Raw genomic sequence first — 11,733 nt, 5'->3', positions numbered from 1 at the left:
CTAAAAGTTTGGCCCGCTCCAGGTTGGTGTCATTCCCCAAATCCCCCCCCCCCCCAAAGTATTCATGTGCTAATTAACACCCCCCACTCATAACTGGAACCAGGTGTTCTTGTCATGACTCCTGGGATCCTCCAAAAATGTATATACAGATGAGGCACAGGGCAACCTGGTTTGGCCACCTCATGGAGGGTGGGGCCACACTAATATGTGACAAGCTGAGAGAGGGGGTAACAGGTATTCTGGGTGAACTGTTTGGGGCCTTGTTTGGTGGTGTTTGACAGGCATTCAAGGCTGCTGAAGAAATAAGAATAATGGGAAATGGGAAAGAAAGGCACAGCTCAGCTGTAGGAATGAAGACATAGTCAGACTGTATATAATACAGTGGCTCACCATGACCTGAAAGAGTTGGCGCTGACGGGGACTGTGCACAATGGATACTACTGTGCATCTTGTGTATCTTTTTCAGAAGGGTGATGGTGGCAGACATGCAGGTGCATTGCATTGATATTGTGATGGGAATGTGTATGGTGCAATGGTAATGATATGCTTTGGAGTGTCAGGTAAGCCATAGCGGCCACAGGACACTTGGTAGAAGTACTGTGATATTGAGAGAGAGATATAAATAAATAAAAATATGGGCCATATGTTTTATAGTCATGCTCAGTGTTGGCTACACTTAATCACCTTCATAGTTAGTTTCCATTATTAAGCACACGCTGCTTTTGGCAGCAGTTTCATGATAGACAATGCACTTAATGAGGTTTCCTTGTATGTGAATGTAAGATGAGGGGCTTCCCCCTCTCCCCCGGCATGCTGATAGGGGGAAAACACCTCATTTTGTATTCCAGTAAATATAATAGTTCTCTAAAACTGTCAGCTCCACGTGCAGTGGTGACCAAAAAAGCTAATAAAATGTCGAGCTTCATTAAAGAGGGAACTGAAAACAAAATGGAGAACATCATGTCATTATAAAAATTCATGGTGCACCCTGATCTTGAACACTTGTGCACAGCTCTGGTCCTCACATCTGAAAAAGGATGTAGTGGAATTAGAAAAGGTACAGAGAAGAGCAACCAAAATGATCAGCGGCATGGAGCAGTTGGCATACCGGGGGGGACTAAACATGCTAAGACTCTTCAGTTCGGAAAGGAGAAGAAAGGTGGAGGGGGGGATAAGATAGTGGTTTATAAAATCATGAAGGCCGCAGACCAAGTGAATAGGGAACTGTTGTTCACCAAGCCCCAAAATACTAGAACTAGGGGGCACCTGCTGAAATTAGTAGGTGACAGGTTTCAAATTAACATGAAAAAGTACTTCTTTAAAATCAACACATTGTTACCTTGTGGGGTTCATTGCCATAGGAGGTGGTGGAAGCAGATGACATGGGTTCAAAAAGGGACTCAGTAATTTGTAGGTGAGAGATCTGTTAATGATTATTGAACAGAACAGTTGGAGATGTTTCCTCTGCCATCTCTAAACCAATGGTGGTGGATGCCAAGTAGGATAGTGAATAGGAGATAGATCACCCTATAGATTTCTGGCTCACTGCTCCACCTCTATTGCATCCACCTGGAGGTGGGATCCCGGGTTAGATGGACCATTGGTCTGACTCAGCACGGCACTTCCTATATTCTTATCAATACACAACAGGGATTTGGAGTGAGTGCATGCTGCCCTCTCACAATGGTTTTTTTTTTTTTGCTCTTGGGGCAGAGACATGCAAGCCACCTCTTACAGTCATGGGGATGGCAGATGTATTGGTACCAAGTTCCAGAAAACCACATTCTTGCTCTACACTGATAATCAGATTGCCTCACCCCTGATTTCAGAGGGGCCATGGATCGCAGAGATTCCTTTGCTTGGCTGAAAACACAAATGGAGTCTCTGACCCTGCCAGCGGATGCTATTCCTGCACTTGCTTTGTTCACCTCTGAGCCAACTTATTGTACCCAGACTAGTCACTTGGGCACCTCTTCTCTAGCTGCCCTCTGAGCTGCCAAAGCTCCAACAATCGAATAAAGATATAGTATCAGCTTCATACAGCTCAAACAAGCCAGGGATCCTGTTAGACAAAATGAGCAAGGATCTGGGCTCAAATCACTGAGTGCAGAAGGGAGTCAGCAAGATGCAGTAGGTATGCATTAGAGGAAAGAAGAAACCAGCCAAAGGTCCCAGTACTGAGATGCATAAAAGAATACAAGAGCAGGGGTAGGAAGAGGCGTACAAACCTGCAAGGTTACTCCACTACCCCGTTAGGTTACGTGACATCCAGCCAGTGATTGTGCAGCAGAAGTGCAGTGATACTACTGCCCTGTACCAATGGTAACTTTGCTCCTTTCCTAATCTAACACCTGTGAAATATTACAGAAGTGCCGACATGGTTAAAATAAAGACTTTAACACAAGGGCTGACCATCCTGGGTCATCCAAACCTCAGTTCTCTGAAACTCCTCTTCTCTAAAACAGGCATGCAGCAATGTAGACTCAGACAGGCAAACTGCTGAAACAAGCACTTACCAATCCACAGAAATAATGCAATTCAGAGATAGAGAAAGAAAATGGAGGCAGGTTGTGGGTGTCCCCACGGTAACATTAACAACTCTGTCATTGTTTTTGGGGTCTTTAGTTATTTATGCTGTGTTCAGTAGGGGTTAAAGTTCATTAGAATTACAGTAAGGGTGATATGAGGCTCTGGCAATAAAGTTACGTTCCTGATTAAACCAGAATCAGAAAGTATTACCATGGAGGATTAAATAAATCTCCTTTGAGTGGAGTAATATTGTTCACGCTGACCAAAAGGTGATTGCATCTGAAGGGCGTTACTTGACAGGTAAAATGAGTTTGGCAGTTTTAGGTCTAGTTCCTAGTGAAAACATGCCTTTCACAGAAGAACTTTAACTTACCATTGGATGTCTTGCTAAAATAAACATGCTCTGGCTCAATCATAAGATATTGGCTTGATGCGTGGACTTTGGGATGAAAGATCATGGTCATGGTATAGTAGAGGTCAGATAAAAAGCTCTAATGGTCCTTCTGGTTTTACAATCTACAAAACTGCCATTATGACACATTCTTGGTGACCCTCATTGCTTGCCGTCTGTGGGGACCAATATCTCTTTTCACATCTAGATACATGAATGCAATCATTATGCAGGAATTATGTGGGACAGAAAGTTCTTGTGCAACAGGAGCTCCTGATGGGTTTTGTAGCTTTGTTGCAATAAATACTAATGTGGAACCACCACTAATGGTTCTACCAGTGCTAGTGGCAGGGTGAAATATAAAGTACCAGCAGCAACTGTTTCTTAGGTTTCTGGCACAAGCCATGAGACTGAGGGCCATATTGTTTGACCTCTTCCATTTAGAGAGAAGAGAGTGCCCATCTTCCCCTTGCCCCATAGCCTCAGTTTAATTTAGGTAAGTGGGATATTTTGTAAATATTGGTGCAGAAGTTACCATTCCCAACCTGGCCAGATAGGGGCAGGTGAATGTTGGGTGAAGTCTGGATTATGATGAGACTTTCATGTTTATTGGGACCTTAGTATGCCACCCCAAGTAGACTCTTGCTGAAGATGCAGCAGCTATAAATGACAATGCCCATCATAAAATCAAGCTAAAATATCAGTTACAACATTTCTGATAGTCTATTTAATGCATGCAGCTTGTGTTGCGTACATGCAACAACCCCCTGCACTGTGTGTATAAAATACATGCATTCTCATTCTCTTCCCCTCCATTAAGTTTCTTTGCTGACTCTAGTTTAAAAATTTGCAGAGATTCTTTGTGAGACTGTCTGAGAAAGGATTTAGGGTTTGCCCTTGTGTTAATAGTCTTATGAGATTTTTCTGATGAACTTTTCCTGATCCTTTTGCAATATCTGCAAATTGCCCTTTTCTGCTCCATACTGTAGCAGGCTGTGAGAGCTGGCTTTTGTGGCAGCCCCCTAATAATGGGAGGCCCAAATATTTGTTTTTCTTCCACCTCATTTCAAACTGAGGATTTGCAGTGGGATCACTGTTATCTCTGCTGGCATATGCTGTTGGTTTTCTAAACTCTATTATGGTGGAGAGTGGAGGAGGGACCTGATAGATATTGTGCATTTTCTGTATGAGACATTAATAAAAAAGCTTGCTAGTAAGAAAAGTTGGGGGAGAGAGAACTTCTGTCAGAGGACCTGCCTCTTTAACCTACTCTGCTGGGAACAGGAATGCCAGCCTATAAACTAGAAAAGGACCAATAGTTTAGCTAAGGCAGGTTTACTACTCTAAGTTTAGTTTGGGCTTGCTATAAAAGTTGCCTGGTTTTTGACGACTGGGATATATAAAAACGGTTATTAAAAATATTAGAAGGCTCTATGGTGCCTTGCTGTAAAAAGCAAGTGAAAGTAAGTAGAGGCAGGCAGCTTCACTGTATCAACATTTTCTTAAAATAAACCAGAAAAGTTACCATGTTCCCAGGCACAACTTGGCAAAAAGCAGTGTGGGAATGTGCTATAACCTATATTTTAGACTCTATCACTTAATAAGACTAGCACGATTTTTTGTTTGTACCAGTTTAGAAACATGCAGAGTATAAACAAGTGAACCAGCCAAGAAAGAGCACACACAAGGCAGGAAGCAATGCTGAGCAACAAGCAGTGCCAGCCTGGAAATACAGGTGAAACTGCAGCATTTGTTATCATGCCTTAGCATGTTCTGTCTTACTAGGATTACTTCTGTGAGTGAGGGGTTGTGGGCTTGGACCCACATGCCCACTCCTGTAGAGCGCTCTTTGTAGGTGCAGGGGTGTGTTACCGATCAGGGGCTCAGACTGCAAGCTCTTTGGGGCAGGACCGGTGGGGCCCCATTTGTCTTGAGAGTACTACACAATTATAGTGCTGTATAATGCCAACAAGATGGTATATTAAGACATTTCAAATTTCCAGTCAGCTCAGTGTCAATCTTAACCTTGACCCAAAATAACATTAGCATAAATCTGACTTACACCTAGTTTCTTTCACTCGCACTCTTCCACTACCTCGGGCATAGGAGGGATCAGGAGAAGCTATATTTCAGTAACAAGGCAGCAGTCACCACCCATGCTCACAGATACTTGACTCTACAGTTGCCTCCTCTCTTCAAAGATATCAACACCTCAAAACCTCAGGTCTTTTCAAAATAGAGAGCTTGATTATATACTTACACCAGAACTAGTTCAGTCGAGAGGTGTGATGAATGATGGAACGAATATATTTTTTGGTTGCATAAAGAGGCAGATTTACACAATGTGCAAGGACGAGAGACCACCTGGGAATGACGGTCAGATTGGCTAGCATTACTGAAGCGGGCTGTGCCAGTTCCTTAAGGAATGATAACTCAAAAGTCATCACCACACCCCAGACAGACTTTATCCACAAAAAGGAAAACTGCATTGCTGACAAGCCTGGTTAATAAACCCTACTTTGAAATGCAAACAAGAGTGTCTGACTTCTGTTCCGGGCCAGTCTGGACAGACAGCCCAATCCTGAACTGTTTTATGCTCTGTTTCCTGCACCTCATTTGGGCAGAGGACTATGTTCTTCATTTATCACCATCAGCTAAGTTTCAGCTCAGATCCTCCCATGTGCCTCTGGCCCCATCTCTGGTCACAGAGCCAGTTGTGATTATTTTGTTATGTAATGATGAAGTCAGACCCCCAGTTAAACCAGATGCAAATAGGATTTTTCTGTGGGAATCAGCACTCTCTCCCTGCCAGTTTCTCCCATTTGTTATCTATACTGTTAAGAAGAACAACTGAATATAGGCAAGGAATTGGGAATAAGAGACTGCAGAAACAGAGCGAAACCCTTTAAACATCTAGACTGCTTTCAGATGTTAAAAAACCGATGTTTTACTTTAAACTTGGCACATTCTTGCGCTGAGCCCAGTGCATACCCAGAAGAGGCAGTGCATTACTGGACTGGATTGCCCAACATCTGTATAGACTGAGCACTTTAATGTGTCATTTTTGGTGCTTTTATTTAATAGCTGATTTGAATCAGCTTTAGCTAAGAGTGCCAAAAAGCCTTATTGAAGTGCCTGATCAGATGCTGCAGAGCCCACCCAAAGCTACATCTTCCAGTAAAGCTCATGTGTTTTATTTTTTAAACATTTGCAAGCAGTCCTAATTCTAGACATTAAGTCAGGGGTATCTAGCTAAGAACTGGTGTGGTCCCCATTGCACAGAATATGAGCTCCACTTGAGGTAGAGAGGTGGTATCATCTCCATTTTACAGATGGGGAACTGAAGCACAGAGAGGTTAAGTCACCTGGCCAAGGTCACACAAGCACCTTTCTTTTAAAATTATGCTCTACTGTTCCTAAATGCTAATTCAGAGAACGCAGGTATTGACATGTCAGCAGACTTGGTGAAACCTCTGTGGGTGTCTTTACACATGCTGCGGGGTGGGTGCTTTAATTAGAGCGGCTTGCGGGAGCTGCTGTAATTAAAGCGCCTGCATCATCTTGTGTATTCAACATCCTGCGCTTCAGAGTGGTGCTAGGGTGCTTTAACTAAAGTTCATTCGACGAGCTTCAGTTAAAGTGTCCCTGCCACCATTTTGAAGTGTGAGGATGATGAATACATGTGATGCCGAGACTGCTGGAGTGTGCTTCTTAGCACACTCCAGCAGACTCGATTAATTGAGTCTGCTCTGTTGCGTGCTAATTAGCATGCATCGGAGCAGGTGTCAGGCATGTGTATAGGTAGGTGCCTTTTGTTATGCCCTATTGCGACTGTACAATGTCTACAGCAATCGGTTATCACCAGCTGGTAAAAGGTTGGGACACTTCCAGTAGTAGGCTATGTGGAAAAAAAAGTGCTAGGTTTAAATGAAGCAAATACCCCCAAACATACTGAAGGCTCTCTTCTACTTCCTGGGAGCACCTACTGCTGGACCCTGCCTTTTCAAATCAGCTGCAACATAAGTGCAGTAGATGACTTAATAAATGCACTTTTGGCTATCAGGAGAGATGTCAGTGTTTACATTGCATCCCACAGCATCAGTCCAGAGAGATACCACTCTTACAGCTTCTCAGTGCCTGATTCCAAGCTCACTGAAGTTAACACAAAGATTTGATTTCACTCGTTTAACTTGTGCTGTGGAGTGCCATGTTTGAACTGCTGGGGGTTTCTGTCTCCCACGATGACTGCGGTGACCGTCATTTTGTGTGCACAGGTTTAGAATGAATATACAAATGCTTTTATCGCTCCTTTGAGGAAGGAGCACCACTGCAGATTCAAAAACAAATGCAGCAGAATGCAGAGACAGAATGCACAAAATGTTGCTGGGCTAACACTATTTTAGATATACAAAATGAAACAAGTGCAAGTTTTTGGAGCACAAGTAACCATCCCTGTAGAAAGAAAGTGAAGGACAGACAGACAGAGACAGGCAAACTGGTTTTGCAAACTCACTCGGACACCTGTCATGCCGGGATATCCAGGAGGCCCCTCCTTCCCCTTCAGCCCTTCAGAACCTTTTTCTCCTCTCTCTCCTTCTGGGCCTTGTTCTCCTTTGTCTCCCTGTGAAAGAGTGGAGGGTGTGAGCTTTTCAATACCAACAAACCACTGATCAAACATGCAAGAAAACAAAATGAATTTAATATTCAAGTTTGAAATATTAAATGAATACTGAAATATTGAATATTGAATGAATACTGAAATAGTAATTGAATATTTCAAACATTCTTGTCTAGAAGGACAGGAACTCAGCCATGGGAGAGGGCAGTTTGAACCCTCTAGTCCTTACAAAGAACAAAACAGTAGTTTCCCACATCGAACGAGGAAGTCAGGTGAAATGTCAAAAACAGAGTCTCTTGATTCAACCAAAAGCCCCAGAGTTTTGTATAGTTGCCAAGTTTGCCGACACTGGCCTGCTAAAAGAGGTTGTGGGAAGCACCTCAAGTCCTGAATGAACATGCTGTGGAACAATGTCATCTTGCTCCCATAAAGGATTTGCAGCTGCAGTGTGAGGTGCAAAGACACGTGTCAAAATGCTGTTCTCATGATGGATTACATGGCTTTTGGGGGGAAAATTTAAGGGTCAAATTCTACTCTTATAGCAGTTTTATGCCAACTGACCTCAGTGGAGTTGCTTCGGATTTACACCTGCCTTAGTAAAAGTAGAATCATGTCCTTTACACACTGTTGTTAAACAAATATTTGCACAGTGAACAGCAACAGTTCAGTTGTCCAGAGAAACACATAGGCTGGGAGGAACTGAAATGGTTCAAGGCCTCTTGGAGATGAAACAGCACCATGGCAAGAGAATAAGAAATTGTTGATCACCTTGTAAGGAGGGAGCATTTGATTTGATATCCAGCATTAAAAAGAAAGAGAGAAGCAATAAACTGCAAGCCTTTGTTGTGGGGCTGGCCAGTTTTACTTTCCATGGAATAAAACTCTTGTTCTATTTGGACCGAGAGGCTACATGAACACAGAAATTTGGACTGGATTCCAAAGGCAAGGTGGCAGCTTCAGAAGAGTTTGAGAAATGATGCAATGAAAGGATGAATCAGTGGCTGCAGGTACCACCAAGAGGAGGAAGAATTTATTACATCACTTGCAAATAGTGATATGGCCAGTGGGGCTGTTAAAATCTCCAGACACACCTTGATTTCCCTAAGGAATTTTTGATCAGTGAAAAACATAACCTGTGGAAACCGACACAAGTAAAATGAGCTGTTGCCACTACTTTTTGAAGAAGAGTTTGACCTTTCTGGAGATGTCTGAGGAAGCTTATGATCTGCACCAAAAATGTGGGTAGAGGTGCAAAACCTGAATTGGCATAACAACATGTGGACTTGGGATTGTAACGTGTCCTGCGTGCTATCCAGACATAAAACGGGCCCCTAATTCTGCAGCACAAATGTAAGGATGCCCCCAGTTGCTGTGTTTCTGAGGACTGAGTTTTGGAACTTCGGATCTAAGTGCAGGAGCTTCTACTGGTTGAGTGGAAGGACCCGTTGCTCAAGGGCACTGGCTGATTCAAACTTCTTCATGAGGCCCAAGCTGCTGGAAGAAGTTGATGCATTATTGCATTAAAGGCATTACATGTTAAATGAAATCTGCATCTACATAAGTGGGAAAGCTAGAGGCCAAAGGAATGCTGTGATGAGGAAAAGTCCAAAAGCATCATCTTGGAGGGGCATTGAAGGATTGACGTGTTGGAATCCCTTGCTCAAGAGCCCGTTTTGGGGGAGCGTAGGAGGCAGAGAGGCATCCCTGGTAGCTGCGTATTCCTCTCACCACTGGGGAGCTGTTGGAGTCTTCGGCAGGCAAGATTTTAAAGACCCAATCTAATTCTGGCTGAGGATGGCATCTCTCATGGAGGAGGTAAAAGGCCTCTTCAGCTTCCTTTTAATTTCTGGCTGGATGGCGAGGGAGAAGAATGTGGGTTCACTTCCCAGAGACTGGATTGCCAGTGGGTTTGTACAGAGAAGAGAATATGATGGAAAGGGCTGTTGTTAGCCATAAATTTGGTAGAAGTTACTCTCATCCATCCAGGTGGGGCAGTATAGACCACAAAGCAAAGAAAGGCCCCACCAAGCAATCCTGTAAGGCCCCAGTTAGACTCAAGTTTGGTTGAAAGCATCTACAACTTCCTGCCATACACAAAGCCTTGGGAGTGGCTGTTTATAGAACAGAAATCACCTGGGAGAAGGGGGGCTGATCAGAGTGGTACATAGACAAAGTCTGAGAGAGCCTGCATCGGAGAAGTTACAGTCACTTAATGGAAACCCAGAGCTGGGGGTTGATGGGGGCACATAGGCTTCCCACAATGCAAGATAAACCCAGCAGCTAACAAAGAAGGAAAAGTTCTGCCCTGGATTCCTGCCAGGTCATTCTGGGATTGCTCCCCCAACCCTAGCTACTGGGCTGGGCATAGGGAAGGGCTCTGTGGTACATGGGTCTTGGGACTGGGGTCAGGTAGCTAGCTTAGAGCTTTTGCTTGGTACTATGTCTTTCTGGCCCTTCTGCAAAGGAGGACTACATATGGTCAGATTTGTGACAGGGAAACCTGTGGACCAAGAACATGCTGTAAAAGGGAGTTTTACCTTAACACCATCTGGTCCGAGCGGGCCGCTGTCCCCTTCCAGTCCTGGCTCTCCCTGCAACAGAGAGAAAGCAGCTTAGTACAGTATCTTCCGCCATCTCTGTGTCTCACACTTTCATCACCCAAAACCTTTCAGAATGGGAATGACTTCCCATTGCAACAATGGGAGCTTAATGCTGAGTGTTCCCAGTGCAAATATCCTTGGTGCAGGGTACAAAAACTGTACTGCCAGGTGTGGGCTGACAGGCGTTGTACTGATCAGGGTGATTTAGGACTATGGTCAAGAGAGGAACAGGATCAAGCTTTTCCTGGACTGAGAAAAGACCCTTTCTCTCTCCTTGATTGGTTCTGGGATTCCCTCTCAACAGACTGCATCCCTGACCTGCAGGAAGCCCACTCTTCTCTTGGTTGAGGGGTTATTTCAGTTTCTGTATTCATCCTGCCTGGAGTTCCCCATCCTGCTCCAACAACTGACCTCTGTCCTGAGATCAAGGGATAAAAACCACTGGCCTGGTTCAATCTGTGCGTTCATTCAATCTCTGGCTCCCTCCCACATATTCATACTGTATGCAGTGTTTTCCCTATTAATGCTGTCCTTTACCTAGAGAATTTTCCTGCCACTTGTAGTTACTTACACCCAGGCAGTGCACAACTCGGGAACAGAATAGCCTTGTTTGTATATAGCCCTTTTCATACCCAGAGGAGCTCAGAAGCACTTTAAAACATAGCATGTCCAGTACCAATTGCATAATTACCCTGCAGGCAAGTGGAGCTCACTGATAACTCCCATGCAGTTATCTGTTTTTACTGGGAAGAAATGGCCAGGATTCTGGATCATCCTCCACACTGTTATAAAACTCTCCCTTTGATCTTTGTGATTTTTAGCTAGACTTTTTCAGAGGTGACAACAGATCTTAAATGGACCCCATCACCGTGGGGTCAGAGGATATACACTGGAGAATATATATCTTTGCAACACCTCTAGGGTGTGGGATTTTCTCTATAACACAGTGGAGGAACAGGGATTACATTATTCACCTAAAAAAGCAGGTACACAAATTGTGAACTGAATGCAAACCCCTAACTCCCCTAAGTGCCTTAATTTCAAGACTGTCCTTCCTTTTATGGTACAACCTTCACTCCCATCCTAGCCACAGCTGTACCACTACCATGGGCCCATGCAATATAGCAATGATAAAGGATTGTAGAATAAGGTCCAATTCCAGGATGTGCTGTCCCAGGGGTAAGAATGTGCTACTAGCTGAAGACTCACTTCATCCCATATCACTGCAGACACATAATGTCTCTCCCAAAGGTTGGGAGTATAAACTCACCACTATCCCCTTCTACACCTAGCTGCGCACCATGTTTCAGCCTGCTCAGGTAGCAGAGTCCACAAAATGAAGAGGACTCCCATAAGAAGTTGACAGTACTTACTCTTTGACCAATGAGGCCTTGTTCTCCTGGGACCCCCAGTTGTCCTGGATCACCCTAAAAAACACAGACATAATCTGCTTGTTGACAGTATTAAATACATAGGGTGAGGGTGACTCCCTCCTCCCTCACTGCATACACTTATTTCTTATTGTGTTTTGACTTGTCCTTTATCTGATCCAGTTCAAATGTGATTGTCCAATCTTCGGGGGGGGGGGGGGCCCA

At 44.0% G+C, this 11,733-nt stretch overlaps 1 protein-coding gene across 1 annotated transcript in view; it reads right to left on the bottom strand.

Moving 5' to 3' along the window:
- Positions 1–11,733, bottom strand: part of COL27A1 (collagen type XXVII alpha 1 chain) — a 293,868-nt gene that overhangs the window by 58,418 nt on the left and 223,717 nt on the right. The window contains exons 35-37 of the mRNA XM_019510527.1: positions 11,512–11,565; positions 10,076–10,129; positions 7,434–7,541 (exon numbers count right to left, since the gene is read on the bottom strand). Of these exons, the coding sequence (XP_019366072.1) occupies positions 7,434–7,541; positions 10,076–10,129; positions 11,512–11,565 (216 nt within the window). The remainder of the gene's footprint in view (positions 1–7,433; positions 7,542–10,075; positions 10,130–11,511; positions 11,566–11,733) is intronic.

This window comes from Gavialis gangeticus, unplaced genomic scaffold (genome assembly GCF_001723915.1).
Source record: "Gavialis gangeticus isolate Ggan-Ray unplaced genomic scaffold, GavGan_comp1, whole genome shotgun sequence".
Lineage (NCBI taxonomy): Eukaryota > Metazoa > Chordata > Crocodylia > Gavialidae > Gavialis > Gavialis gangeticus.
The sequence above is the reverse complement of the archived record's forward strand: the minus strand, read 5'-3'. Positions and strand labels throughout refer to the sequence as shown.